General features: G+C 45.7%; 1 protein-coding gene across 3 annotated transcripts in view; it reads left to right on the top strand.

Moving 5' to 3' along the window:
- Nucleotides 1-27,757, top strand: part of ACVR1 (activin A receptor type 1) — a 49,531-nt gene that overhangs the window by 12,826 nt on the left and 8,948 nt on the right. For 2 of the 3 annotated variants that reach the window (XM_071746313.1, XM_071746312.1), the window contains 5 exons: nucleotides 16,258-16,331; nucleotides 21,642-21,899; nucleotides 22,356-22,573; nucleotides 24,960-25,059; nucleotides 26,377-26,523. In XM_071746313.1, coding sequence (XP_071602414.1) covers nucleotides 16,265-16,331; nucleotides 21,642-21,899; nucleotides 22,356-22,573; nucleotides 24,960-25,059; nucleotides 26,377-26,523 — 790 coding nt within the window. In that variant the 5' untranslated portion in view covers nucleotides 16,258-16,264. Of the gene's footprint in view, nucleotides 1-4,338; nucleotides 4,360-16,257; nucleotides 16,332-21,641; nucleotides 21,900-22,355; nucleotides 22,574-24,959; nucleotides 25,060-26,376; nucleotides 26,524-27,757 lie in introns of those variants that run through there. The other variant, XM_071746314.1, reaches the window with a different exon arrangement.

Raw genomic sequence — 27,757 nt, forward strand, 5'->3', positions numbered from 1 at the left:
TGGGGCCTGAAGTGGTTTGAGATGATGGCACTGTCATTTTATGCACGTATAAGAGTAAGATTTTTAAGGGAAGAGACATGAAGGGGATGAAGAAGGAGTAAAGTCTTAAAGTAGTATGGAAGGTCTGAAGAAACCTTTACCCTTCTATAAGAAAATTTCTCTAATGCCAGTGTGGTGTAACAGCCCCTGGAGCGGTGCTGCAGAGAACTGGAGCAGTCTAAGAAGGATGGAAATACTCTATATAGTGCTAAAATAATTCTGTGCAGTGTTTCTTGCCTGCAGCAGCTTGTGCAGACTGGCTGGATTTTCAGGTGGCCAGGGATTGTTTTTTTTCCTGGGGTGCAGTGCAGACCTGCAAAGATCCCCAGCTTGTACAGCCCTCCCCAGAACTGCTCATTTGGCAACTCTGCCCCTAGGAAGTTTACCACAAAATTATTTTGAAGCCGTTTGATTTCTTTGCAGTCCTGCTTGTGGGAACCTCTGTGTTTTACAGCTTTGTACCATGGCTCAATCTGCCTGCACCGAGCTGGCGTGGCTGCTGGTGCCTGTGTGGTGGTGGTGTGCCAGCAGCCTGGGCTTTTACAGGGGGATGGCAGAGCTGGCCACACCTTTCTCAACATTTCCTCCCTACCTGTGACAGGTGAGCTGAGGGTGCCTGGGGACGGTCAGGTACAGACCATCAACAGAGCCTTTGCTCAGGATCCATGTTCCTGGGAGTCTGTAGAGAGCTGCCTTGTGCTCTGTGACTGGTGTGAGGTTGTCTGCCTCTGGTCCCAGGGAGCTGTGACAGCTGCAGGACTGTAAAGAACAAACACAGCAGGGAGATGTAGATGTGCAGTGTAATTGCTGCTTGAGGAGAGCTGGGCAGTACTGTGCAGCTGCAGGTCCAGAAATACATGGCCCTCCAAAACAGCTGCAGGTAAGAAGTCATCCCCATGTTGTTTAAAGGGCTCTTGTTAGCAGTTCTGTTCCTTGCAGCATTGCTTTTCTGTCTGTGGGTCAGTGTTACTCTGTGTTGGGTCTTCTCCACACCCCAAGTGCTGTGCTGTTAAATCTTCAGTGTCATCACCAAAGAGCAGAGCTGACTGGCACCCTGGCTGTGCCCCTCACAACTTCCAGGGTAGCTGGAAGAAAAGGTGGCCCAAAGGAGACTGCATGGACTGGAAGGCAGATACCAAGGTGAAGGATAGGGGGTGTTCCAGAAAATGAACTGAAAATGGTCACTTTGAAGGACTCCTGAGTAAGTGAAAATGATCATGATGTTAGTAAGGGAACAGAAAAAGAGGAGAAATCAAGGAGCTTTTATTTAAATGATTTGTGCCACGTAACTTTTGTAGGTAGCTATATTTCAGTTTAATGAATTGTTGTGAACTAGGTGTTAATAAAATGCTGCATGGCTCTTCTAATTCAGGACAGAGGAGGTGTTGTTTGATTGTATAAATGGCTCTTCACAGAACCCAAACCTGAACAATGAAGGAGTTCATGCTTTAGTGGGTGGCTGGCTAGTTAGTTTCAAGCCCTGCTAGCCTCAGTCTTGATTATCCTTGCTCTAGGAATCCATGGGGAATATTAGGTGAGCTTTCCTGAAAGTTGCAAGCAGACAAGAAGGAATTGACATCGATCAGGCAGTCCTTGGGCAGTTCAAGCCCAAAGCTCTAAAGCAGAGGAATGCAGTCTTACCCATGGCCACAGTGAATGTTTCACAAAGATTTTCAGAAGGAAAATCACTTTTGCACAAATCAGTAGGGATGACTTGTTTTTACTAGCTCAAATTGTCAAGTTAGTTCATATTATTCAGTCAGTTCTGGGAGTTTTTGAGAGCTTTTAGTAATTTCTGTGTTTATTCAGCTAACTGACATAGAAAAGGAATGCATTGCAAGCATTGATAAAGAGTGAATTTCTTCAGCTGTAATCTGCATGTTTGTTGGGCAGTGTTTGGCCCTGTCAGGAGTGCCAGGCTGCCTGTGCCTTGGGCTGGAGCCCTGCAGGGCACTGGGAGGTGGCACAGTCCTGCCCTTAGCAGAGCTGGGGGAGTGGGGAAGCTGTGGCACTGCCAGTGCTGCTTAGTACACTTTGAGTTAATCCTTCTTTTCAAGAAGGAAATAGCTAATAAGTTAGTAGAAGCCTTGGGAGTAGGTGACAGCTGTGTGCATAGCAAAAATCTGCTAAAACAGGAGTAATTTCTGCAGTGTTTTGTAGAGGTGTTTTTTTGTATGTACTCAGTAGCAAATTGCCATTGGAGCATGTGCTGCTGTTCCTTCCCCAGAGGTGGCTGGAATTCCCATGGGATGTCTGGCTGGAATTCCCATGGGATGTCTGGATGGAGTCCCCATGGGATGTCTGGATGGAATTGCCATGGGATGTCTGGATGGAATTCCCATGGGATGTCTGGCTGGAGTCCCCATGGGGTCAGTGCTGTGGGACTCAGTTGGTGGGGCTGCACCCCGGGGTGGTTGGCAGAAACACAGTGTGCTCTGCTCAACAGGAGTTATTTTAATTGGTTTCCCCTCTGTGCTGTGTTAAATTCTCCTGCCAAGGTAGAAACGTGTGACATAGGTTTTGTTTGGTGCTGGATCCACGGGCTCTGTTGTGATGTGGTCATTCAGGTTGTTTGGTGTGACTGTTGCCTGTCACACCCCTGCATGGGGCTGCACTGCAGCCCGCATTCGGTGTGTCTGGGGGGTCTGTGTGTTACAGAAATGCAGGTTCCTGCACTGCCTGGCAGTGCTGCCTGGTTGGGAGACAGGAGGGGAGGCAGAGGAGGGGTGGGTGGTGCAGGAACCCCCATCCTGCTGGAGCTGTGCCCCCGAGCTGGTGCTGGGTCCTGGTCAGGGCTCCCTGTGCTGTCTGTCTGTGGGGGGGAAGTTCTGTGGTGCTAAGCTCTGTGCTTGGGACTCTTCAGTGCAATAGCTGGTTAGAAAATAACCAGTGGTCATGACTTCTGTTAATTAACTACTAAGAATTAAATAAATGTTATTGGGAAAATCTAGTCTGTGTTTATTTGGCACGGCTTTCCCCAGAAAAGGCTGGTGCTAGCTGGGACATGCTCAATTTCTGGGCATGTCTGCAACGTGGTTTTATTTTTTTTTTTTTCTCTGTATTGATTTTCATGATTCATTGAACATGATCTAAGCAAAAAGCATACTTAAATGACACTGGAGACAGCTGTCTGTTAAAGTGGGACGTTTATGTATGCTGAAATGGCGCCAGGATTTTTTTCTATTACTTTATCAAGTAACAGACACCAGTAATATTTTTTCTTTGTTTAATCTCCTTTCCTAGGTCACTGGTATGTCACCTTTGTGTTGCTTAAAGAACTATGGTAAATTTTTACTCTAAACTTTTGTACCAGTTTTTTTCCTGTTATTTTTTTGATAGTCCTTTGAGGTTATTTTAAAGGGACTTTTTTTTTCTCTCTCCCTCTAGAGCTGTTTTTGGAAGGTGCATGTGGGAAATTTGGATAAAGACAGAAACATAAGAAGTTCTGGAAGCTGAGGTGTAGTTTTTTCCAGTTTTAATCTGTCTCTCTTCTTTGTATGGTGAGCTGAAGTTCCAGATGTTGTTTTGGCTTAGAGATAGTGAATGGGGGAAAAGTAAGCATTCGTAATGTTAGCAGAGTCAGACTGGCTGGTTCTGTACCGACAGGAAAATTGAGAGATAAAACCTCCACTAATGGTGCATGTGCTGCCTAAGTAGCCAATAAAGCAGTGCTGTCTTCAGTGGAAATAAGTCCCAGATTGGCAATGATCAGTGCCAACTGCAGGAGGAGACAGCTGCAGAGGCTGAGGAGTACTAATGTAAAGCTAAACATTAACTTAGTGGGATAGCAGTGGGGGTTGTTTGGGTATGCAAGTGCCTCCCCACTTCCCCCCCCCCCTTTTTTTTTTCCTTTTATCAGTTGGAAGTTAATTCTTACCCCTCTTCCTTAGCTTCCCTGCCAGCTCCCATCTTGGTGTCATCCCTGATTCCCTTCAGTGGGTGACTGGGTGTTGTTGGGTGGGGATGCCCAGCTGGGTGAGGAGCTGTCTGTTCAGGGTCAGATGGCTTTATGGCTCCTCACTGCAGCAGAGTGTTTTCTCTTGGAGCACCAGTGTGGTTTTTGAAGCTCAAGCCCCTGATGAGCTCCATTTATTGCAGGCTGCAGAGCAGTTCAGGAGTATGTGTGCTGATTCCTTGTGGAGGAAAGGAAGCTGCAGGCTCTGTGTCTGGTGTGTACCAAATGTGCTGCTTTCTGAAACGTGGGTGTGAAGGTCTCAGCTTCTTCTGGACAGCTTTGATCCACATGTGGTGGCAGCAACTTCAGTAAGAGGACCAGGTTAAATCCACTCTGAAGCAGAACTGCTGAAATGCTTATAAGGAGTATGTATGATGACCAGGAATGCAATTTCCTGTACTAGTCTAGTCTATGGGCTATATGTATAACAGTTTATCCATTATCCATGTTACTTTAAATATATAACTGTGCTGTGTCCTGCCTCTGTTCCTGACCTGTGCCTCCTGCCATGCTTATTTCCAAAACGTACATCATCAGATGTACCCTCATAGCTCTGGTGAGAATGTTCAATTCACTTCCCTTGCCTCATACTCTAAAACTGAAAGTTAATACTGCTGAGACTGACTCACTAAGTGACAGAGCAGCCAAGCTGTTACAGCTCTGCTGGTATCTGAAGTCTTTTCTGTTTGATACTTGGAATTTGGATAAACTTGTTAGTGTCACAATTGGGGTGATTTACTGAAACAAGGGTTTGGCTTTCTGTTCTGGGTGGGTGGGAGGCAACTGGTCCGTGTTGGTGTAACAGGCTGGAGTGAGCACAGTGTTACCCAGCTGGACTTGCATGTTAACATAAGCCAGGGCTGTACTGATTTTACCCTTTTTGCCTTCTTTGTGCCCAGAGGTGAGGCTGGATGCCTGGAGCTGTCTGGCTGACCAGCTGTGCTTGTGTAAGCATTGCCTGATGCCCCAGGAACACCATCCTTACAAATCCTACTAGACTGGGCTGTAGGGAAAGCTTCAGAATAAATGATCTGATGCACGTTTGCTGGTGAAGATTCAGAAATAAAGTCTGGGGTGTAGGAGACTCTGGCTGCCTACCTCTTTGTGCCTCTCTGCATTCCTTCACCCTCCTGCCCGGAGGCAGCAGTGGGGTTGTCTTGCTCATGTGGTTCATGATTCAAGCCAAGCCCAGATGTTTTCATGCCTGGTCTGGCCTATTTTCTGAGAATAATTTTGGATGCCTCAGTCCATTTTATTGTGGTTTTCTTAGTGTCTAGTCCAGCTGAAGTTAAGATGATTTCTGGTCTAATTCAATGCTCGTGGGCAGACGTGGCAGCTCCTGCTTTATCTTGCCAACCAGGTTTCTGCTAACTTCAGTATACTTAGAATTAGATCCACTCTGGTGAGAACTTGAGGCTGGTTTTTATTGCTATTTTTCTTTGAGTGGAAGGTTTTGCAGCATGAAACTCAGAAGGATCTATTTTGTGGCCAGGAGATTGGTGAAAACTCAAAAGATTCCTGTGGAGATGGTTCTGGCCTTGCTGAGTGATCTGGCTTTCCATTTCCACTCAGCAGTGTTAAGAACATGGAAAGCTTTTCATGCTGATTGTTGGGCCTTTTTATCAGTATTATCACCTGAGATAATGTTCATGTGTGAATGAATCTGTTAAAGGTGATGTCAGTAACTATCCAGGGTATCCAAGGTTTAGTGCCACGTGCCTTTGGCAGTGCTTTTTGTCCCTTCTGTGGGGATGGTTTCAATACTTTGCTCTTTGTAGGAACTATATTCACTCATTTAACTTGTGCCTCCTCATCTTTGAGGAAAATTATCTGTGAAATCCTGACATTGCAGGAAAGAAGTGGTGTGGCCACATCTCTGTATCAACAAGTGCTATCTTCTGTTCAGAATGGGCCTTGCTCCATTGCTTCCCATCAGTGGAAGGGCTGTTGACCCAAAGCATGTTTGGGGGTTGCCTTTTTCAGAAGCAGTTGGTGAAGGTTGCCATGGACTTGTCTGCATTCTGTTATATTAACAGTCCTGGGTGGGTTCTCTCTGTGGAGATGCTGAGCATTCAAAATCACCAGTGGACATGTGCCACAAGCTCATTTTAATCAAGAGAGCATGATTTATTTCTGTGATCAGAGATGAGTTGCCCTTACGTGGTCCTGTGTTCAGAGATCCAGAGCTAGGCTTGTCTGTAAAGGGAACTGTACCTTGCTTTTTATTTCACATTTGCTGTTTGCAGGAGTATGTGTGAGGTCAGCCGTGGTAATTTAGCTGTTAAATGGTAATTTGATTGATTGATCTTGGCATCTCTAACAGCAATTAAAAGGAAAGTCTGGGTAAATATCTGCAACAGTTTTCTGCAGATACAGCAGGGCAGTCAGGTCTGGCAGAGCCATGTGAGATGTGTGGATTGGAAAGCTAACAGGTAAATAGGTGGAAAAGAGAGCACTCGTAACAGCTGTGGGAGGATGTGCTAGAGTTTATGGATTTGGAGTAAACTTGGTGTAGGGAGAGGTGAAGAAATGCCTGATTTTTAGACTGCAGGCTGTAGTATGTCAGTGATGGAGGTAGGTGAGCTGTGACTGTGAGAGGGTAGTGCCATTACCAGGAGGGACACAGGTGTTTGCCTGTGGGATCGAGGCAGTCACAGCTAAAACAGCAGCTGAGGAATGGCAGGGCAGAGTAGTTTGGAAAGATCTCAAGCTCTCTTAGCACACAGGTTAGAATGTTTGCTGGGTGTTTGTGGGTGAGGCTGCCACAGGTAGGAGGTGAGCAGAACCAGAGAGCTGTGGAGGAGGTCATGAAGCCTTCTGAAGCCTGAGGTGAGACAGGACAGCGTGCAGGAGCAGAGCAAGGGGGAAGGGGCATGGTGGAGGAGGAGTACAGAGGGCAAAGCTGTGGTGTGAAGTGCAGCACGAGTAGCTCTAACCTCAGCATTGCTGGTGTGGGAGGGACAGAAGTATCATTGGGGAAAAAACCCAGATGTTCTTATTAGGTTCTTAAACTCACCTGTGAGTTACCATGAAGTCAGTCATCCCTTGAAGATGAATGTGTGTTTCTGGGTTTGAGGTTCTGTGTGCTGCAGTGTCTGATTCACTCGGTGTCAGGGAAGAGGAAAGGCTGTGGACCACCATGCCTGTAATATTGCTTGGGTTTCTCTGCACTTTGTATTTAAGAAAAGAATAATGCAGCTCTGGCCTGTCCAAACAGGCACGACTGAATTGTAGAATATTGTTAAACTTCTGTGGTGGTGTAATATAATCTCTGAAGAATTTTATTTTCTGGTGCAGCAGGGTGTTTCCTTCTTCTCTGGGTTACTAATTGCATTCAGCTTTTTGGGCTTCACAGAAATAGTTAATGAAAGCATCTGAGGAGATGAAAGGCTATTCAGCAACACGTGCCTACGGAGTGTTCGCTGTCTGTTCTCAGTCTGATTGTTCTAAAAATACATTGTTCCTGTGTCCGGAGCTCCCCTGGCTGTCTGCTGTAGGGAGCTTGGAGCGCTGCACCAAAGGAATACCTGACTTTTCCAGCCCCCTCTCCTCCCCGGCAGCAGCTCCAAGCCCAGCACAGCCCGTGGGCAGGGAGCTGGGGGTGTGCAGCCCCTCTGCTCCGAGCCCCTGGCCACGGAACAGGGACACGCGTGGGCTGCTGCCCCCCCAGCACCTCTGCTCCCCCAGCACTGCTGGGTCTGCCTCTGCCCAGCTCTCCCTCCCTTCTATTTTTTACAGAATTATTCTTTTTTACAATAGCATTACAGAATCGGTGGCTTTATGAGCATTTAAAACGTGTGTTTGCTGTGTCATGCTGCAGTTATGTTATTCTGCCGATGCAGTGAAATGGATGAAATTTTTTTTTTCAGCTTTTTGGATTGAAATATCACAAGTTGCATTCGGGTTAGGATGCTTGGGCTAAGGGACATCAGTAGAGTACTCGGGAGGGAACAGCCCTGTGAAAAGAACTGTAGAGGTTGAGATTTACCCAGGCTGGCAAAATCCTGCTGGGATTTTTGGTGTGCAAATGAGGGTCCTCACTGGTGGTGATACAGCCACAGAGATAAGGGCTCACCCAGCAGACCTGCCTGTGGCTCCCAGGGATCCAGCCTGATAACAGCAGAGGCTGAAAATATAAAGCATTCACACCTCTTAAGGTCCCTGCCTGTGTGTTAACACAGGAGCAGACTGTAGAGGGACACTGCTTAATTAATGTATTTGTAGGCACTAGACTGCATTTTATCTTTCACCAGAGACTGCCAGATTGAGAGATGGTCTGCCAGTGCTGTTCACATCATCTAATTAGACCCTAACTATTCTCTACTAAAGGAAAACCCAAAAAAACCAAAACTCACATAACTCCAGGTGAAGAAATGAAAATTTCAAGTCTATAATGAAAAAAGAGGTGGAAAGCCAGAAAAAAATTACTTTTTTGGATGTAAACTTCTGTTGGTGAGACTGAAGATCTGTATTTGTTTTCAGCAATGTTTTACATTGGCAGAAGTTTTCTACAGAAAATTTTTAACAGGTAATCTATGTAATATTTAGATAGTTATTATAAACCACTCAAGAATCTCGATTTGAGAATACTAGTTGTATATAATTTGGGGATGAACCAGCAATTTCCCTCACATGGTCTCAGGAGCTGTCAAGGACCAGCCTGCCAGGGGGCTCTGGACCAAACCTGGGTTGGGAGGGGGAGCTGGCAATGGCTTGATGAAAGGAAAAGGAGTAATAAAAATAGGAGCTTTGTTTTAGACTAAAACCAAATGGAGGAATGGTCTGTTGAAAGCATTTCTTTACTTGTCAGGTTGTTAGGATTTTGCTTGACACAGTATATTTTATTTGGAGGGCTGGAGAGGCAATAGTTAAGACCCTCCAAGATCCTCCAGTCCGTCTTGCTAATTCTCTTGTAAGGACTGAAGGTGTGTTTTCACTTTGGTTTGTTCATTTATGGTGTTTTGTTTAATTTTTCAATCAACCTAAGGTTTTGGTGCCCCTGCACGGCTGCCCTCTGAGATCACCAGTGTTCTCATCACTGCTGGCACTGGCACTGCAGGGCTCAGCCTCACATGTGTGGTGCACTGGAGACATACCCAGTGCACTGGAGACATACCCAGTGCACTGAAGACTTAACCAGTGCACTGAAGACTTAACCAGTGCACTGAAGACTTAACCAGTGCACTGAAGACTTAACCAGTGCACTGAAGACTTAACCAGTGCACTGAAGACTTAACCAGTGCACTAAAGACTTAAGCAGTGCATGGTCTGGTTGATCAGTGGTCCGATCACCCCGTGGCCTTGCTGTCACCACAGCCACGAAGAGGTTGGACATCCTGCTGGGAGCCACAGCAGTGAGCTGAGGAGGGGCTTGGACACCCAGTTTCAGCACTGCTGTGTCTTAGATTGGCCCAAACTGGTTACAAAACCATATCCTAATAAAACTTGGCTCTGATCCTGTGTCAAACTCCACATCTCCATCTGTGCAGGCAGGAGTTAAGCTCAGTGTTCCTGCCCGTGCATCTTGTTTCCATCACCTGTCAGGACTGCTGTGCCCAGATGTGATACCAGCAGTGTGCTGTGAAGTGTGTTCCTCCCCGAGCTCCTTCGTCACGTTCTGCACAGATAGAATCTCTCATAAATAAAGTATTGCTAGCTGGGTGAAAGCAGGCCAAGGCTCGAAGAGATGGGCTTTGGGTAAGTTGAAAGTAAGTAGCTCTCACTGGGTGCATTTTGGGTTTGTGTGGTTGTCTGCTTTTTCCTGAAGAAGGCAGAAGCAGTTCTTACCAGCAATTCCTGGTAATTTATTGTTTGGAAATATTGGGTTCTTATTCACAGCTGCTAGTTAAATCCGAGTTTTCTGTTGGGATTAGCTTGAGTTTGTGTCTTCTTTGAAGCCCTTTGGTGGGATCTGGCAGGAGATGCTGGCTGCTGAGAGGGAACATTCTAGGGATAACGTGCTGTGTCAGGATCTGAAAGGGCGTTTTGCTTGCCTCTTGTGCTTGAGCTCCCAGTGCAAATTAAGTCACCAGATGCTGGCAGAAATTGTCTCCACTCTCTGCAGGCACTTGGGATGGTCACAGAATTGTTTTGAGTAGCGAAAAAGTCCAAGAAACTTTGTTGCAGCAGGGCAATGGAGATTTTTTTCAGGGCAGTTACAGAATGATGTGTTCCCCTCTGATAGGAACAGCCTCTGTGCCCTTTAGTAACACCTGTATAGCAATGAAATGTATCTAGTATAATAAAATAATACCCTTGTCTAAGTGTGAAATATGTTAGAAGCCACAATAAATTCATGTGTATCTACAGTGTCTTGAACCGATGCCTCCTGGGTGCCTGAGGTGTGTGTGTTGTGAGATGAAGCTATTGCACACTTGACTTGTCTCTGAAGCTGCCTGCAAGCTCCTGTCTGCTACCTTGGCCCTGAGAACAGAGCCCTGCCTGCTGCACACCTGATTCCCACAGCAGTGACAGGGGCAGGACCCACACACAGGTGAATGAGCATCCCAAGGGAGGTTGCTGTGTCCAGGTCCTGCAGAGGAGAGCTGTGCCAGGGTGCAGTGTTAATCCTTGATAGCTGCCTTCTGAATTCACCCTGCAAGGCAGTATATGAAATGGAAAGCTCTGTGTGTGGCTTCAGAGGCACCAGGGAGTTGCAGTGTATGTTGGGGTTTCCAGATCAATTAAAAAATGTCTGTGCTTACTTCATCATTTAAGGAAGCTCTCCACTGTGGGGTTGCCTAAGACACTGGTACTGATGCAATGCCTCACACAAGCCCAGCTTTGACACTTGAGCTTTCTGATGAGAAGCCCCTTCTGTCTCCTTCAGCCCCACACCAGTTCTGCTGCCCACATACAAGGTCACGAGTCCACCTGCTCACCAGCTGACCTGCATGGGCAACTTAGCATTATTTTTGGTCTGTGCCCCTTGTACATCCTGGACCTTTCAGCTGCTCTGCTTGTTCTCCAGGGATTATCCCTGTTCTGGGCACAGGAGAGCTCTGCCTTTTCCTCCATGAGTGGAGAGGCTGTGTGTGTCTGTGCCTCCAGGAGGGGCTGCTGCTTCTTCTGGCTCCCTTCTTTGTCCAGGTAGGGTGTTTTTTCTCTCTTGGCTAAGTGGCAGTGTTGTCCCTCCATGTTGTCATGTTTGTCCCCCCATCCTGAGGCAGTGTTACTGTCCCACGCTGGGCCATTGCTGCAGCTGGTGTGTCAGCATGGGCAATACATGGATTGTCACTTTCCTGTCCAGGAGGGAGAACAAGCAGGGTTTAGTTCCATAAGTGACACTCATGCTTTGGCACCTCTTCCTTTCCTTTTAAGAACCTAAAGCAGCTCTTCATGAGCATATCCAGAGCTATTAACCTCATAAGGAGTAACTTTTGTGATGTTTCACATTGTATGGGTTGTTTTCCTCCGGGTGGTTTTATTCGTATTCAGCAGTTTTGTGATTTTGCCTTGTACATGAGGAGTACAGGAGGACCAGTATCTTACACACTTCACTTCATCTGCTTTTGTGTCCCTGAATCCGAGACATTCAGCCTTTCAAGGTGGCAATCTTTTGCAGATTTTCTCGGGCTGAAGTGTATTGATGTGTGTTTGGAGCACTTGACAGTGGATGCCAAAGGGGAGTTGTGGCTGACTTCCATCTTGCTGAATTCTGGCAACAAAGTTAGACTTGGAGAAAGCAGTCCCCAAGGCTGCCATTCTCTGACACGAGGAATGCCTTTGTGTGCACTGTTCTGAGGCTGGTTGGTAGTTTGTGTGAGTTTCAATTAAAAAAAAAAAAAAAAAAAAAAAAGGAAGAAAAAGAAAAAGCTGTGAATTGCTGCTTTTAAATGCACATCTTTCCTTCTAAAGACACAGCTGTTGATGAATTTAGCTTGTGTGTGGCTATTGTGGATGGTAGAATTACAATCCAGTATTATGGATGTTTTCTTTTGATACAAATCTGGTGAGGTACATGCAAAATATGTACAGCCCTTGGGCTCTTGGCAGGCGGCCAGCAGGACTGTCAGCGATAGCGTGGGTGCTTCTGATCTCATCAGAAAAGTCTGAACTCCTCTAATGGTTCGTGTTCCCATGTCTGTGTCATAGGGAGATGAAATGTAATCTGAAATTTCTTCACTAATTGGACTTGCTCTTTTGTCTGGCACGGTCTTTGCTCTGTATCAGGGTGGTGGCATTAGAGACCAAATGCAGTTTCCCAACAGGCTGTGCTGGTGTCTGTGTGGCATCTCCTGTCACCCTGACTCCTGGTTCTTGCTGCAGCAGACATCCTGACAGTCCCAGCTCTGGATCCGAGGTCTCCTCACCCCCACACTGCTGTCAGGCCATAGAGGAATGACTTAGCAGGAGACAAACAGCTTTTTCAGGAAGAAAAGAGAAAGCAGCTGATATTTCCTGTGAAAGTGGTAAATGGGTTTTCAGGGTAGATTCCTCAGTGTTGGGTCTTGATGGATACAAACTGTAAGAATTCTATCTGAGCAATTGTGATCTGTGTTCCGCTGGGTGTCCTGACCAAGTATTATATCTGCCATGTGATATGCTGTTATTATTTACCTAGGCTTAAGGAAGCAGTTTGTGTGATTCCAAAGCTGTTTTCTGAGCAGCCCCCAGCCTGCTCTGGAGCTGGGCTCACCTCCAGCTGCCCTGCACACAGATTTTGTGTGGAGATCTGGTGGCTGCCATCCTCACCTCTAGTGAGCTTCAGGTTTTGTAGTTGTGTGCTTTTGTAGCAAAAAATTAAAACCAAATGATCTTCTTTTCACTGTACGTGGACGGAACTGTCTGCAGATGCTGTATCAGCAATTCTCGCCGTGCTGCACAGCGCCCGGCGTGGCTGTGGTGAGGTATGGTATGGGATCCATACATCCCGGCTCTCCTGCTCCCACTGCCCTCTCGTGGCACCGGGCACCCTGTGCCTCTTGGAGAGCTGTGAAGGGGGGATGTGTCTGTGTCTGTGTCTGTGCTGGGACATACCCTGTGTGTTGTGTGCTGGGTGCTTTTTGGTTCCTGCTTCTTTATCTGGATCCCGTCCTCCCCTTTGGAAGCAGTTTTTGTGAATTCAGACACCAGACAGTAACTGGATATCAGATGGATTGCTATGTTCCTAGCAACTTGCTATGGAGTTCTGTTGAAGAATGTTTTGTGCTTTATGTTAAAACTGGTATTTTCCTTCTCTCTAAATAAAGTGGTAGGTCGTTTTTAAATTTTTAGAGTGTGTGTGCTGGCTCTCAGTTTTTGAAGGAAAAAAATCAGTATTCTGCATAGGTCAGTGGCTCCCTCCCCTCTCCTCCCCTCCAGTCTGCCCAGGCCCAGCAGACCCAGTTGAGGTGGTGTGACTGGGCTCTGTGGGCAGCTTGCCAGTCTGCACAGACGGGAGCACAGGCACAGGAGTTTAATTGGTGATAAGTACACACGGGCTGCTTTTTGGTTTTTTTTGTAGGCAGTTGTAAGTATGCACAGCACTTCCCAGTGTAAGCAGACAAAATATTCTTTGAGGCTTTGGGGAAAATGGATGTCTACAGAAGTGAAGTTTCATAGAAGCAGGGCTTAAATTCCTTAGGGTTTGGCTTTTTTCTTTGAGAGAAAAAAGTGTGTGCTGTGAAAAGTGTGAAGTCTGTTAATAGTCTGGTTTTGTTGTTGTTTGCATATACATAGGAAAAGTCTATTTATAAATGTAACCCTACCAAAGAGGCTTGCACAAATAGTTGCACTAAGGCAGGGCTTGATGCAGGTTATTGATGGAGTACTCTACTCATTGAATAAGTGCTGTCTGTCCCAGCCTGTGCTGGCTTTCACCTGCAGCACAGGTTGGGGACACTGGGCATCTGGAGCTGGAGGATGGGGAGCTGGTTTTAGCACCCCATGTCAGTGTGTTACAACTCCTCTTGAAGGGGGAGGTGTAGTCACTGTGGGGCAGCTGCTGCAGGAGGTTGTTTGCCTCTTCAGGAGGTGCAGTTTGGATTTCCTTTCCCTTATTCCCTCTGAGAAATACAGGGGCTTGTGTCAGTATGTATAAATATATTTATTTATTTTAGGGAATGGAAATAAACTTTCTGAAAAGTGAACGTGTACATGCAGCTTGCAGAGTTTCCCTGGTTTCCCTGCTCTTGTCTGCTTCCTGTGGTTCCCCTGCTGTAGCTGTAGCCAGCTCAGGTTCCTCAGCTCAGCCTCCTCTCCTGCCACAGCTCATGGCAGGTTCCTCCTGCTCTGCCTGCCCCTGCCCGGGGTGTCAGGAGGAAGGGGGTCTGCAGACCTACCTGTGGTGTGGGAGGGGGTGTGATGGCTCCCCAACAACAACCACTGCAACTTTTTAGTTGTGCGTGGAGGCAGCAGCTCAGGGCCAAGGTCTGCTGGAGACCCTGCAACTGCTCTGCAGCATCCTGCTGCCTCATGTCTGCATCATCTCTCTGCTGTCCAGGGCACTTTTTGTTGTTTGTAAAGCCCTTTTCCCTGTGCCTGGTGTCCCCAATGTCGAGCAAGGCTCACCCCAGCTCTGCTGCAGCCTTAAAATCAAAGTTTTCTGCTCTTTGAACCATTGATGTGTTGAAAGAAAGAGGGCAGGTCTCAGGAGACACCTTTGTCTGGACTTGCAGAGAGTTACCCGGGTGTGATGCTGAGGAAAACACTGGTGTAAGCTGCTGAGGTGGAGTGGTGGCTGCAGGTGACAGAATTGCCCTGTGTCCCCTCCTGGGAGCTCTGAACCTCCTTGGGCTGATGGGCAGCACTAAGCAGCTCCTTGTCCCGGGGAGAGCTTTTTTTTGCCTTAAACTCCCAGTGTCAGCTTGCTCAGTGCTGGTGCTGTCTGTAACTCAGGGTGAGGGTTAAATATTGGCCTGTATTAAGAGCACCTCGATGCCTAACAACAACAAAGTGGTTTGGTGAATGGATGTTTGAAAGTGAGAGTTTCACTCTCAGAGTTTAAGTGGTGAGCACTGCCCGATCTTTTTTCTCTAAGGGCAAAAACTCTGAATCCTTGAGTTCAAAATTTTTGATCGTTTTAACTGATGATGAAGCAATTACTGAAACATTTTTCGTTTTCTACAAAACAAATCCATGCCAGGAAATAAATACAGAAGTAGATGGCTTCTGTGTTGAGCACCAGGCACTTAAGCAGCCTGCTAATGACCTGAAAAGGCAGCAGCAGAAGATATCTGAAAGAAAAATGGCAATATCAAATTTATTTTCAAGTTTCCTCTGCTTCACTAGAATTAAATCTGAAGAATGCTAATGACTTGGTGCCTCGGTCAAGGGGGGTAACCTTGCTTTGCACATACTACTTGCTGCTGCTTTTGACTGCAATTTTATGGTATGTGGTAAAGCCAGAGAGTCTCAGTAGGAACCAGACAGCACAGGACAGATGAACCCTTCAGAGCCATCCAGCCCTGCATGTTGGGTTAAATCCCACTGAAAATTGATTGTAGTTGATACCTGTGTTCCTTGGTAATTGTGATAATTTAAATGCAGAGTTTAAAAAAAACTGCAGAAAGTTTGTTTCTAGAAGACTGTTAAATAATTTTTATTAGCAGAGTTTTTATCTTCTTCTGAAAAAGAAGATTTGTCTTGCCTTGTCCTGGAAAAGATTTAGAACACAAGAGAATTCATTCCTTGATTATAGAGGGAGCATGTGCCTGTATGGATTTGCTGGAAACAACCTGGGATTTCATACAAGCTGCAGTTACCTGTCTTCAACAGCAGGGCAATGGAGCTGGGCCATGGAAAGGAAAACCCTTGGGAAGGCAGCTTAAACTGGGAAATTATTAAACGGTGTCTCCCTCAAATACATGTCAGGCTCTTGCCATCTAGCAGTGGTTTCTGCTGGTTAAAGCAAGCTTTTCAGTTTTCAGGTGGAGGTCTCTCGTTTCCTCTCAAAGCCCAAATAATCCACAGTTTTAAAGACAACCCAGCCAGTTCACAATAATTTAACTTTTTAATGCTTGGTTGAAAGAACATATCTTTTATTTTATGTGCACGCTTCTTGCTATAAAGATTAATCTTTTCCTACTGGTGTGCTTCTGTATATGCACTGGACCTGCACGTAATGTTTTTGTGACTTAAAAAATAATCAGATTTAAGAAATTGCAGTATAATAATGAATTTTATAAATTAAGGTAATTCCTTGGGAAATAAGACACAGTAAAAAGGAAACCAGTCCACCTTGGTTGTTCTGCGTTTTGTATAAGGAGTTGTTGAAACCCTGGTTATGTTTTAGGACAGCAGTGAAGGTGTACACAGCTCTGACATCTCACCTCTTTCTGCAGCTCTGCCATGGCAGATGGAGTGATGATTCTTCCCGTGCTGCTGCTGCTGGTGTTTCCCTCCCTGAGCTGGCAAGGTGAGTGCTGGGGAGTGGGGTCCCTGCCTGGCTCTGCTCCCCCAGGACCTGGCAGCACAGCCACGTTCCTCTTGGCAATGAGATGTTTGCTTCTCCATTTCAGTTTGCTTCCAAGGATATTGCTGGTGTGTGTGGCAGCACGTGTGATGGGCATAGGTCTCACCAGGGCCTGGGGAGGGACATGGGAACCCTGCTTTGGATGGGTCTGTGTAACCAGTGGGTTACAAGGGGGAGGCAGCCCACCCTCCCCTTCAAAGCTATGTCCCAGGTGTCCCAGGATTAGTTGTTTGACCTGACTGCTGTACAAAAGGAAAGTAGGTGCTAGGGCCTATTTATTATCTTCTTGTTGAAAAGATGCCAATAAGTGAGTGATTAGCAAGAGAAGGGCTATGAAATGGTGCTCAGGAGGCAGCAGGCTCTGCTGGGGCTCAGGTGGTAACCCCTGGAGCACAGACCTCGGTTTGAAGAGGGTATGGAAGCTGATCTGCTTCTGACAGACCAGACATGGGCCTGGTGCACCTTACCAGCATGAAAACGTTTTCTTTCTGAATTTCTTAAAGAAATTGACGTTTTGGAGGAAAAGTTATTTTGTCTTCCCTTTGCACAAAATATCAAAAAAAAAAGCACAAGGCTTTCTTGTTTTTTTCCCCTGTGTATTTTATCACAGATCATTGAGATATGGGCCAGGTTGGGTTTTTGGCCAGAATTGTGGTTTGGTTTTTTTTTTTTTTGTTTCATTTTTGATAGGGAAAAATGTCTAGGTGTAGTTTTTGGGTAGCATCCAGGGACAGACTATTTCTGCATTGCCTCTAATCTTCTGAAGATGAGATTAAACACAATTTAAAAAAAAAGAGTAACCCCACGACCCAGCCCCAAGAGTTAGGTGTACAGTTGGACTTGATGTTAATCTTTCCAACATAAGTGATTTTGTGGTTATTGTTATGGCTGTTTTATGACCTCTGTTACTGTGTCCATTGAGAAAGTGAAAATAAAACTCTGAATGTGGTAGTCATCTCTACCAGCTTATTAATTTCTGTTTCCCTGAAATGGCTAAGAATCATAAAGGGAAGCTAACTACTAAAAAAGAGCTGTCCAGTGTACAATTAAATGCACTTTAAAGGGAATTAAATTTTTTCCAAGCCTGTTTTCCTTCATCTTCAATTCATTAAGGTATGAAGCCCTAGCAGATCCCAGCTCTTGCCCGGATCCCAGTAATTTAAGGAGGGCAGTGCTGCTGCTTTTAAATATTCTGGCCTCCGAGCCTGAAGTCCTTCACCTACCAGAGCCCTCAGCAGCTTTTCCAGGCAAACTTTGACTGCACTTTGTAACCTTTCCGGTAGGGTTCAAGGTTTTGCATTTGAAAAGTGTGATCCCGCTCTGAGCCGGGGGAGGGATCCCAGGCATGTGGGGCTGTGAGGTGTGTGTGTGTGTTGTGTGTGTGTGTTGTGTGTGTGTGTGTGTTGTGTGTCTGTGTGTGTTGTGTGTCTGTGTGTGTTGTGTGTCTGTGTGTTGTGTGTCTGTGTGTGTTGTGTGTCTGTGTGTGTTGTGTGTCTGTGTGTGTTGTGTGTCTGTGTGTGTCTGTGTGTCTGTGTGTCTGTGTGTCTGTGTGTGTCTGTGTGTCTGTGTGTCTGTGTGTCTGTGTGTCTGTGTGTCTGTGTGTGTCTGTGTGTGTCTGTGTGTGTCTGTGTGTGTCTGTGTGTGTCTGTGTGTGTCTGTGTGTGTCTGTGTGTGTCTGTGTGTCTGTGTGTCTGTGTGTGTCTGTGTGTGTCTGTGTGTGTCTGTGTGTCTGTGTGTGTCTGTGTGTGTCTGTGTGTCTGTGTGTGTCTGTGTGTGTCTGTGTGTGTCTGTGTGTGTCTGTGTGTGTCTGTGTGTGTCTGTGTGTCTGTGTGTGTCTGTGTGTCTGTGTGTCTGTGTGTCTGTGTGTCTGTGTGTCTGTGTGTGTCTGTGTGTGTCTGTGTGTGTCTGTGTGTGTCTGTGTGTGTCTGTGTGTGTCTGTGTGTGTCTGTGTGTGTCTGTGTGTGTCTGTGTGTGTCTGTGTGTGTCTGTGTGTGTCTGTGTGTCTGTGTGTGTCTGTGTGTCTGTGTGTGTCTGTGTGTGTCTGTGTGTGTCTGTGTGTGTCTGTGTGTCTGTGTGTGTCTGTGTGTCTGTGTGTCTGTGTGTCTGTGTGTGTCTGTGTGTGTCTGTGTGTCTGTGTCTGTGTGTGTCTGTGTGTGTCTGTGCGTGTGTGTCTGTGCGTGTGTGTCTGTGCGTGTGTGTCTGTGTGTCTGTGTGTGTGTCTGTGTGTCTGTGTCTGTGTGTCCCATGTGCCAGGTTTGCTGCTGACTGCAGTGTCTGTGCACGATGGGAATGTGGGCAGAGATGGGAATGTGGGCAGAGCCAGTGCTGCTCCTGGCTGGGCTGGCACTGCCCCGAGCAGGGACACAGGGACACAGGAGATGGGTGATGCTGTCACCACGTCCTGTCCCTGCCAGCCAGGGACTCCTCTGTCTGTCTGGGGCTGTCTCAGCTCTGCCCATCCTGGGACAGATGGTGTTCTCCTTACAGCCCTGTGCTGAGGGGCTCCCCAGTGTCACCCCTGCACACCTGCACGTGTGTACGTGCTACAGGGGTGTTGTGTCTGTGCAGCAAGGTGCTGCAAGGGCTGGTGAGAGGAGTGAGGAGATGAAGTCTGTGGCTCCCTCCCAACTCAAGATATTCTATGAAATCTCAGAAGGGAGGGTATGAAGTGGTGGTGTGCAGTGCTGGAAGGGGAGGGTTTGTATTGTTAAAGCCTCTCTTTAAAAGGTACATGTAATATAATTAGAGACTCTGCCTTTAGAAGAAAAATTGAGACTCTGTGGTATGTTTTTAGTTTTTGACTAAAATTGCTTCAATATCTGCTGACCACATGACATAGTTAATGGGCATATTTTCAAGTCAAAAGTGGCTCAAGAAACTGTATTGCTGTAGTGCCAGCAAGAAAAAAGTGGCCAAGTGCCTATTGGATTAATTGTTTTGATGGAAAATGCATCACTTTTCTAACTGTACAGAGCCCACCTCAAAATTAAGTTGTATTACCAGAACGATACATAGTGTATTTCTCCTTGAAAAGAGTAAGTTCTTGGTATTTTCCCCCAATGGCTAACTGTGATACAGGCTGGCAATTGGATATAAAATATAACTGTCTAGATTGGTAACTGGTCGTGTGAAATAAATTTCACAGAGAAGTAAATGACCTGTCTTTGTTTGGTTGTGCCCAGGTTCTGGGTGCTGGGGAGGGCACTGCTGCAGTGTGGTGTGTGCTCTGTCCTCTGCCCTCCCCCAAGGGGTTAAACACTTCCAGATCACCCACTGGAACCTGGGGTGTCTTGCTTCTTGTTCTGTTGAAATACTTAGATAATTAGAGTCAGCACTCTTAACTCTCACAAAGTTAATAAGCAAACAAAACAAAGAAGCTTCAATTTTGGCACTTTTGTAATAATGAACTAATAAACCAGTTAATGGGAGGTTAATGCAAATCTCTCTGTTCTTGTGTGGCAAGTCAGATTTTTGTGTGTCTGTGCACAACATTATGGGCTAGAGGTGCAGCAAGGAGTCAGTGTTATGAAGCAGAAATAGTTGGAGTGAAGATGTTTAGGTAATGGCAATATTTTTAACCTTGGCATCTTGCCCTCCCGTGTTCCCTGGCTGCTGCATCCCTCTGCCCTGACAGCCCTCCATGCCTGGAGCTGCTGTGGAGCAGAAACCTCTCAGCCTGTGTGTCTGGGGAGCTGATCTGCTGCAGCCATCACCCCTTGGCTGCCACTGGCCCGTGGCATTTGGTGGCCAGCTCTGACCTGCAGGCTGTGCTGTGCTGAGGTCCAGCTCTGCCTCTGACTGTTCTGAGTGTGCCAGCAGAGCTCTGCTCTGCAGGTGATGGTGTCACTGGAATCCCCAGCCCCTAGCAGCTGGCTCTGTGGATGGGGAGAGTGTTCTGTGGGTACAGAACAGTGCTCAGCTTGTGCCTGGTCAGTGAAGCATCTCCCTGCCTGGCTGCTCTGGGGCTCCTGACCTGCAGCTCTGTGGGAGGACAGGGTCCCTGCTCTGGCTGGTCCTGCAGCCTGAACAAGCAAAGCCTTCCTGTCTGGGGAAGGCTCAGCCTGCTCTTTAGGTGAGTGTGGCACTGCAGGAGCATTCATGAGCAAAGGGCAGGCTGGTGTGTGGTAATACACCATGAGCTGGGAAAACAGCTGAGGAAAGAGCAGTTTGGGCATAAGGAGTAGTAAGAGTCCTGAAGGAATGTGTCTACTTGTCCAACCCAGGCATTCTTCACCAGAAATGCTTCATTTTTACAGCAGATAACTGATCTGTATTGGTCTGTGGTTACATCAAGATCTGCAGCAGTTCAGATGTGTGCAGCCAGTGTTACTCTGTCTTCATGCTCCATGCAATGGATCCACAGCCCGTGTGCCATGGCTGATTGCTCACTGCCTCCCAGCTCCAGCTGTCCTCCCACTGACAGGCTGTGTCTTTGGAGCTGCAGTGCCTTTCTGCACTGCTGGAGAGGGATGGCAGGTTTGCTCTGCATGGGATGCTCTCTGCCTGTCCTGGGGCTGCAGAGCTCTTCTAAGAGGTGGCACATGAGAGAAGGTGGGTTTCTGCCAGCACTGCTGCTCGGGCTTGCATGAGGTTTGCTTGGTCTTGAAGGGTCCTTCTTGGGTCAGGAGAAGAGGGAAGCTTTAGGCTGGCTCAGGCTGCAAGCCAGATTAATTTTCCTTGTGGACTTGGTACTGCTTCCTGATGGTAGGCTGGTTGACCCACTCTCTAGTGGCTATTTCTGCTGTTGTTCAATAGCTGACATGGTTGTTACTGCAGGCTGCAGCCCCTCTCAGCTCTGTTCTCACAGCCCAGTGTTCCTGAGTTCCTCTCTGTCTGGCAGGGACTGAAATCCTTGCTGCCAGAGGGCTGTCTGGGGAGGCTGTCCCTACCCCAGGGCTGGCTCTGTACTTGTTAGGCAGGTTGGGACCATGCCTTGGGAGAAGCTCTCTGTAGGTCTGAGGCTTTGAATGCCTTTGGCTGTTCCAGATTAAGGGCTTGTGTGTTACAACACCAGTTGTGTGCTACTGCTGCTGTTGTAGGAGAAGGAACAGAACTCTGATTACAGAAATGTTTGGCATAACTTTGTTCTTTTTTTAAAAAGTTCCACAGAATGAGCAAGTGATCAGTTGGAACATGTACGACTGGGGTCGTGCAGATTATACCAGTGCTTGAAATCAATGTGCCAGATGCTGTTTGATTTCAGGATTAAGAATATGATGTTTTTTTTCCCCAAACTCTGGATCCTTTTTACAGATGAACTAAATATGGTCCACTACGAATGTGTGTGTGAAGGCATGTCCTGTGGGAATGGAGATCGTTGCCAAGGCCAGCAATGTTTTGCTTCCCTGAGCATTAATGATGGTGCTAAGGTTTACCAGAAAGGCTGCTTCCAAGTCTATGAACAAGGGAAAATGACCTGCAAAACACCTCCGTCCCCTGACCAAGCTGTTGAGTGCTGCCAAGGATACCTGTGCAACATGAATATCACTGCACAGCTGCCCTCTTCTAAAGGTAAATAGTGACTTCTGAGAAAGAGGAGAGGTTTGTCTTTGATCTGATGCAAGGGCAGTGAGATGGCTTCAGTGCTTACAGAAGGTGTAACCCTCACAGTGGGTCCTTTCTTCTGGGAGCACACATCTGGTGTCAGCAGGCTGAGGGACCAGAACTGCTGGATGGGGTTGGAGTGCCCACTGGATGGGGTTGGAGTGCCCACTCAGGGCCGGGGCTGGGTGTTCCCCTGGGGGTGAGTGGGAAACCCACAGCAGCAGTGGGTTTCTTCTGAGGGGCCAGGCGTGTGGTGGCAGCTCCACAGGGAGCTGTCTACCAAGGTCAGTGTTGGTGTCAGTGTGACTGGCTTTAAAGACTTTCTCTGGGAAGCAGCAAATTTATTTGCTTCTCTCTCTCTCTCTCTCTCTCTTTTTTTTTTCTTTTTTTTTTTTTTTTCCCTCCCCTTCTCTGCTTTCCAAGGGCAAACCTTTCAAGGAGAAGCTGCAGGTTACAGTGTGGAAACACTAATCATCGTTATACTGGCTCCAGTGATAGTGTTGATAGTTTTTTCTGCAGTAGCAGTGCTGATCATACGGAGAATACAGAAAAACCATATGGAGAGGCTCAATTCTAGAGATGCAGAATATGGCACAATCGAGGGACTCATTGCATCAAACGTTGGAGACAGCACGTTGGCAGTAAGTAACCTGTGTGCCTGGTGAGAATGTGGGTGAGCATCCTTCCCTTCCAGACTCCCCCTTTTGGTACCCTCCAATCATTTGGGTTTTTTTTAATTAGCACACAGGCTTGGTTCTACATTACTGCCTTAAATCCGATGGTTTTGATCTGTTCACCTGAACTAGGCTTGTGTGCAGCTGCTTATCTTGAAGCACTGAGTTCCAGCTCTTATCTCTGATCTGTGCAAGACCATTTCCATTCCATTTGCAAAGCCTTTTGCACTTCAAGTCATTTAATGTTACTTGGAAACAGTGATAAAGACTGAGAAGAAGAATAAATCAAAATTCTTTTAAAAAGAAGTTGGGGAAGTTGCAAACTGTAAAAGCTTGCTCTACTGGAGCTGTTTTGTTCTCAGCTCTCAGCCCCTCTTAGCTTTACCTTGCAGTGCCTCTGATGTGCCTCTTGAATGCTGGTGATGTAAAAAAAAAAAAAAAAAAAAAAAAAAAAGTAGTTCTTTTTTTCTAAATATTCGTCTGAGCAGTAAGTCTTTTGTAAATTCCAGATTTTTCTTCTCCATTGTGTATTTTAAATAATTGGTTTTTTTACAGATTAGATTAGTTTACATTTAGGATTAGTGTCCATAGTGTGGCAAATTCTTAAAGCCCTAAGCTTCCAAGTGGGGAATGTAAGAACTGTAGCCTCTTCAAATCTTGTTTTTACAGTCTCTGCAGATAAGTTTTGGTTTCCTTATGTTTTTTTTTTCCCTCTGATAAAAGCAGGAAGGAAAATGAGCTCTGTTTGTATTGGAAAGCAGAAAAACAGTCTGCTGTCATTCTTAGGTTATCTATCTGTTTCTTGAGCACTTGTTAAAAAATTGTTGGGAGAAATGAGTTTTCATCAGATCTGGTTAAAGCCTGGTAGTGCAGATTTCTGTAAATACTAGAAAGTTGATTATGCTTTGGCTTTTTTATCCTATTTTCCTTTGATTAAAAAAATATCTTAGTGTTTCAGTGTTAATGTTTTGAAGTAGTGCAGAAGTCCTAGCCATAAAAGTAGCTGGGTATTAGCACTTTGAAAAGCTAATAGGATTTTAACATTCAATTAGAATCTCCCTCATGCTTTTTTATAAGCTTAGAGTGTTAGGTCAGGTTTCTGTGCACTAAAAGTACTGAAAACTGATAAAAACGTTTAAGAAAGACTATTTATGGAAAACTTTCTGAAGCATCAGTGACATACCTGGTGTAGGTGATACAGGTAATGCTCTGTCACCTTGTTTATTTTGGAACTGCTTTCAGTTGACTGCAGCACAGGAGTGATGGCAGCAAGGGCAGGAAGAGGAGCTGGGGTGGGAGGCAGGCAAGGTGTGCATGGGAAGGAGAAAGGGCAGGAAATCTGGGACTGAGATGGGGAAGGGTATGAAAATGGGAGCAGAATGAGGAACAAAGAGGCTGTGCTGGAGAAATGCTGCTCCCAGCTATCTCGATTTTCTCTGTAGTGCATGTGAAATAAACCAACTGGAGCATGAAGGTGACTGACCTCTGCAGGTGGCAGCAGGGGATGTATCTGCAGACCTTCATCTGGCAGATCACCTGTGTATCACCAACGTGTTGCATGATTTGGTTTCTCTGCGCTGTTACTACATTAATTTTTAGCTCTTACTTTGGGGATTTGATTGCTGAACTAGAGGTGTCCAGTGACAATAAGGTGCCAGGTGGTTTTGGGGCATCTGGGTGAGAGTGTCGGGTATGATGGGGGACTTGCTGGATACCTGTTTTTCTCTGCAGGTCAGTGAGGTAGCCAAGGGGACATCCCAGTTCATCAGTGGTTCCCATGTGTGGAAATGGAGTAGGGCAAAGAGGGGGAGTTGTGCAGCAGGCTTCCTTCTGCTCTTGCAGCTGTAATTCTGCTTTGCAGGGCCACATTTCCTCATCTTCTTAAATTCATGCTCAGATTCAACAGCAGGGAGGATGGTGTGTGGGCAGTGGGGGCCCTGGGCTGCTGTATTAAACAAAATGGTTTCTTTATTAAGTGAAATTATACTGTAATGCCAAATAAAAGAGAGAGCCATAATAAGAAATCTGAAAACGAAACCATTCTCAGGTTGTTTGCTCTTCCTTCTTGTGTGTAAACTTCCCAACAGAAAGTGGGAAGAGACTCCCCTCCAGTCTCTTCTGTGCATGGGATGTTCTTTGAAGTGGTAAAATCTTGCAAACAGCATTCTCTGTCCATGCCATACAGTGATGACAACAACATGATCCTGAGTGATCAAATGCCATCACCACAGCCATCAGGGTACCAGTGAGCTTTAACTCAGCCTCTCCTGCCAAGTGGTTTACCTTACTGTATTCCAGCAAGGGGAAAAATTTAGTTTCTCATAGGTTCTAAACTTCTTTTTCCTTTGAATAGGATTTATTGGATCATTCCTGCACATCTGGAAGTGGTTCTGGACTTCCTTTCTTGGTACAAAGGACGGTGGCTCGCCAGATCACACTTGTGGAGTGTGTAGGTTAGTGTGAATCTTGTCTGTGTTTAGTGCCAAGGCTTGGTAACAAATGCAGAGACAGTTTTCTTTCTTGTCCTCATTATTTGTTTTTTCTCAGTTGCTTGTGTAACATCTGAAACTTTTCAGGGTTCCCAATAAAGAGCGTATTTGGGTTTGGAAAGAGAAATGAAAAAACTCCTTTCAGATCTATGCAGAAGAAAGGGACAATTATCATCTATGCTTTATGATTTAAATTTTTTTTCTCTAGTAAGGTGACATGAAAAACACAAACTAGGCTTGCTTGGGTACCTTGTAAGCAAATAAACGATGTTTTTAGAAAAGCAAGCTCAGTTGGAAGTTTAAAACTGTCAAACAGTGAAACAAACATTTGTTCATTAAATGGTGTTTAATTAGAAAGCTCTAGAATTAGAATAGGATCATCTGGATTTGAGATACCAAGTTGAAGCATCAAGCAAAGTGGTGTTTTTAAAAAGTGTTTCTGTGCTGTTTGAGTGGAAACATGAATGTTTTGTAGGTTGCTTGCTCTGCAGTGTTGCTTTGGGACTGTGCAGGCAGTGGTGTATTGTTGCTGCTCTTTTCCCCCTGAAAGAGAGAATCTCTCTAGAAATTTTTCCCTAAAACTCTTCTGGGTCATTAGCTTTTTTAGGACTTTAGTATTAATTTTAAAAATCCATTAATTTTTGTCTTCAGCACATATATATATATATATTATTTATTAAGTAGTGCTAAATTTTAATTTAGCAATTTCAGGAAGCATTTGGGTCACAGTTATCCTGAGGCAGTCATTGACCATGGTGCCATAACAGCACTGAAGAGGTGAGGAAGGTGTGATAATGATTGATTCTATGAGAAGAAAAAAAAAAAAGACATTTAAATGTTTTGTGCTGCTTCTTCAATGATTTGAACTCTGAATGGGTTAACACTTTCCTGCAGTCACTACAAGTTTTAACTCATTAAGGGGTTAAGTCAAGCCCCAGACTTGGGGGACATCACAAACAGATGAATCCATAGGGATACATCTCACCAGTGTTTCTGTGCTTCTGGATTCTGGGATGTATGGAGCAGGCACAAATGTTCACACTTGCATTAAATCCAGGTGTCCATCCTCTGGTGCTCTGCAGCTGCCCCTCATTAGCAGGTGTAGAATATGATATGCATGATGAGTGTGCAAGGGGTGATCTGTGTGCTCAGAGCTTGCAGTTGGAAGAAATGGGAAAAATCTGTGACAGGGGAGCACGGCAGGAATGTAAAAGCAGTAAAAAGTGTGTGCAGGTTCGACCAAACTCCATCAGTGTGAAATTTGTGCTTTTCCCCCACCAGGAAAGGGCCGTTATGGAGAGGTCTGGAGGGGTCAGTGGCAAGGAGAAAATGTTGCTGTGAAGATCTTCTCTTCTAGGGATGAAAAATCCTGGTTCAGGGAAACTGAGTTGTACAACACTGTATTGCTGCGGCATGAGAATATTTTAGGTAAGTGGAACAAGCATATTTCTGTTTTAGTGCAGCTGGAGTACAGGTGAGTTAACTGAACAGTTCACTTGCAAAGCACTGCAGGTTTTGATGGCTGCAGTCTGTGAGATTAGGATTTAGGGTAATTTTAAGAGGGAGACTTGCAGGATGGTGCTGAAGGCTGAGTCTCAGCTGGAGAAAGTGTTGTAGCAATCATGAATCATTGTCCTCCTGCAGAAATATTCTAGCAAGAAGCAGTCAGCTACATTAATCAGTTGTTGGCAGCACAGTGTGTAGAGAGGAGTGGAGGTGGTGCAGACCAGCATGCTAAGAATTTGGCCTTGCAGCTCGTGTTGCAGGGCAGCCAAATGGCAGAAGAGGATTGCACAGTGTGTTAGCTTGAGAAGTTCTGGTAGTGTAGGGATTTTTATAGCTTACTTTACCAGGGAAGAATGGAGAAAAGGTGAGAAGTTTATAATGAGATTTAAATATTTCAATACACTGTGCCTGAATAGACTGCAGTATTAACCCATTATTTTCTTGTTTAATTGTTCTCCTCAAATAAAGCTCTTTTGGTGTTTAAACTTCAGCTATAGTTGTCCCTTTATGATGTATCTCATTTCCCTGTAAATACAAATGTATGATGGTTTTGAATCTTCTGCATCCCTTGTACCTTCCTGTACACATCCCTGTGTGCCTACTTCTGAGAACTTAGAAAATGTCTGAAAACTTAGACAATTAGGTTGTGAGCCATGGTTGAAGTTTAGGCACCCCTTTTGATTCTCCCTAGAAGCGACCTTCTCTCACTGATGTGCCACCTTTTCAGATAAAAGCCAGCAGGATGTTTTCTGTGTGCTGACATTACCTCACCCACAATCTGTCTGTTGCCAATCAGTTTACTTGAGCTCCTTGTTCTTGTTTCCTGTCAGAGAATATTCCTTGGCTTTATAGCTCACCCTGCTAGACATTTGTCTAATGTTTCCTGAAGCAGTTTCTTTGTTACTAGAAAAAGAATTTGGTGGCCTCCAGAAAAGTGAATTATTGAACTTTCCTTCCCAAGAGAGAAAGTATCTTGGCTGAAATTACATTACACATTTCCCATGTTCCTCTGTCTGGGTTTAGTCTTTCTTGATAACTGTCAAATTTGTTGGCTATTTTATAGAATTTTTTTAAGATGTGATATTAAACAATATCACAGATTACAAAAGTGTCACATTGTGCAGAAATCTGACTTCAGGAGATGAAGTAGTGGGTG

The sequence above is a fragment of the Heliangelus exortis genome, chromosome 6 (genome assembly GCF_036169615.1).
Source record: "Heliangelus exortis chromosome 6, bHelExo1.hap1, whole genome shotgun sequence".
Classification (NCBI taxonomy): Eukaryota; Metazoa; Chordata; class Aves; order Apodiformes; family Trochilidae; genus Heliangelus; species Heliangelus exortis.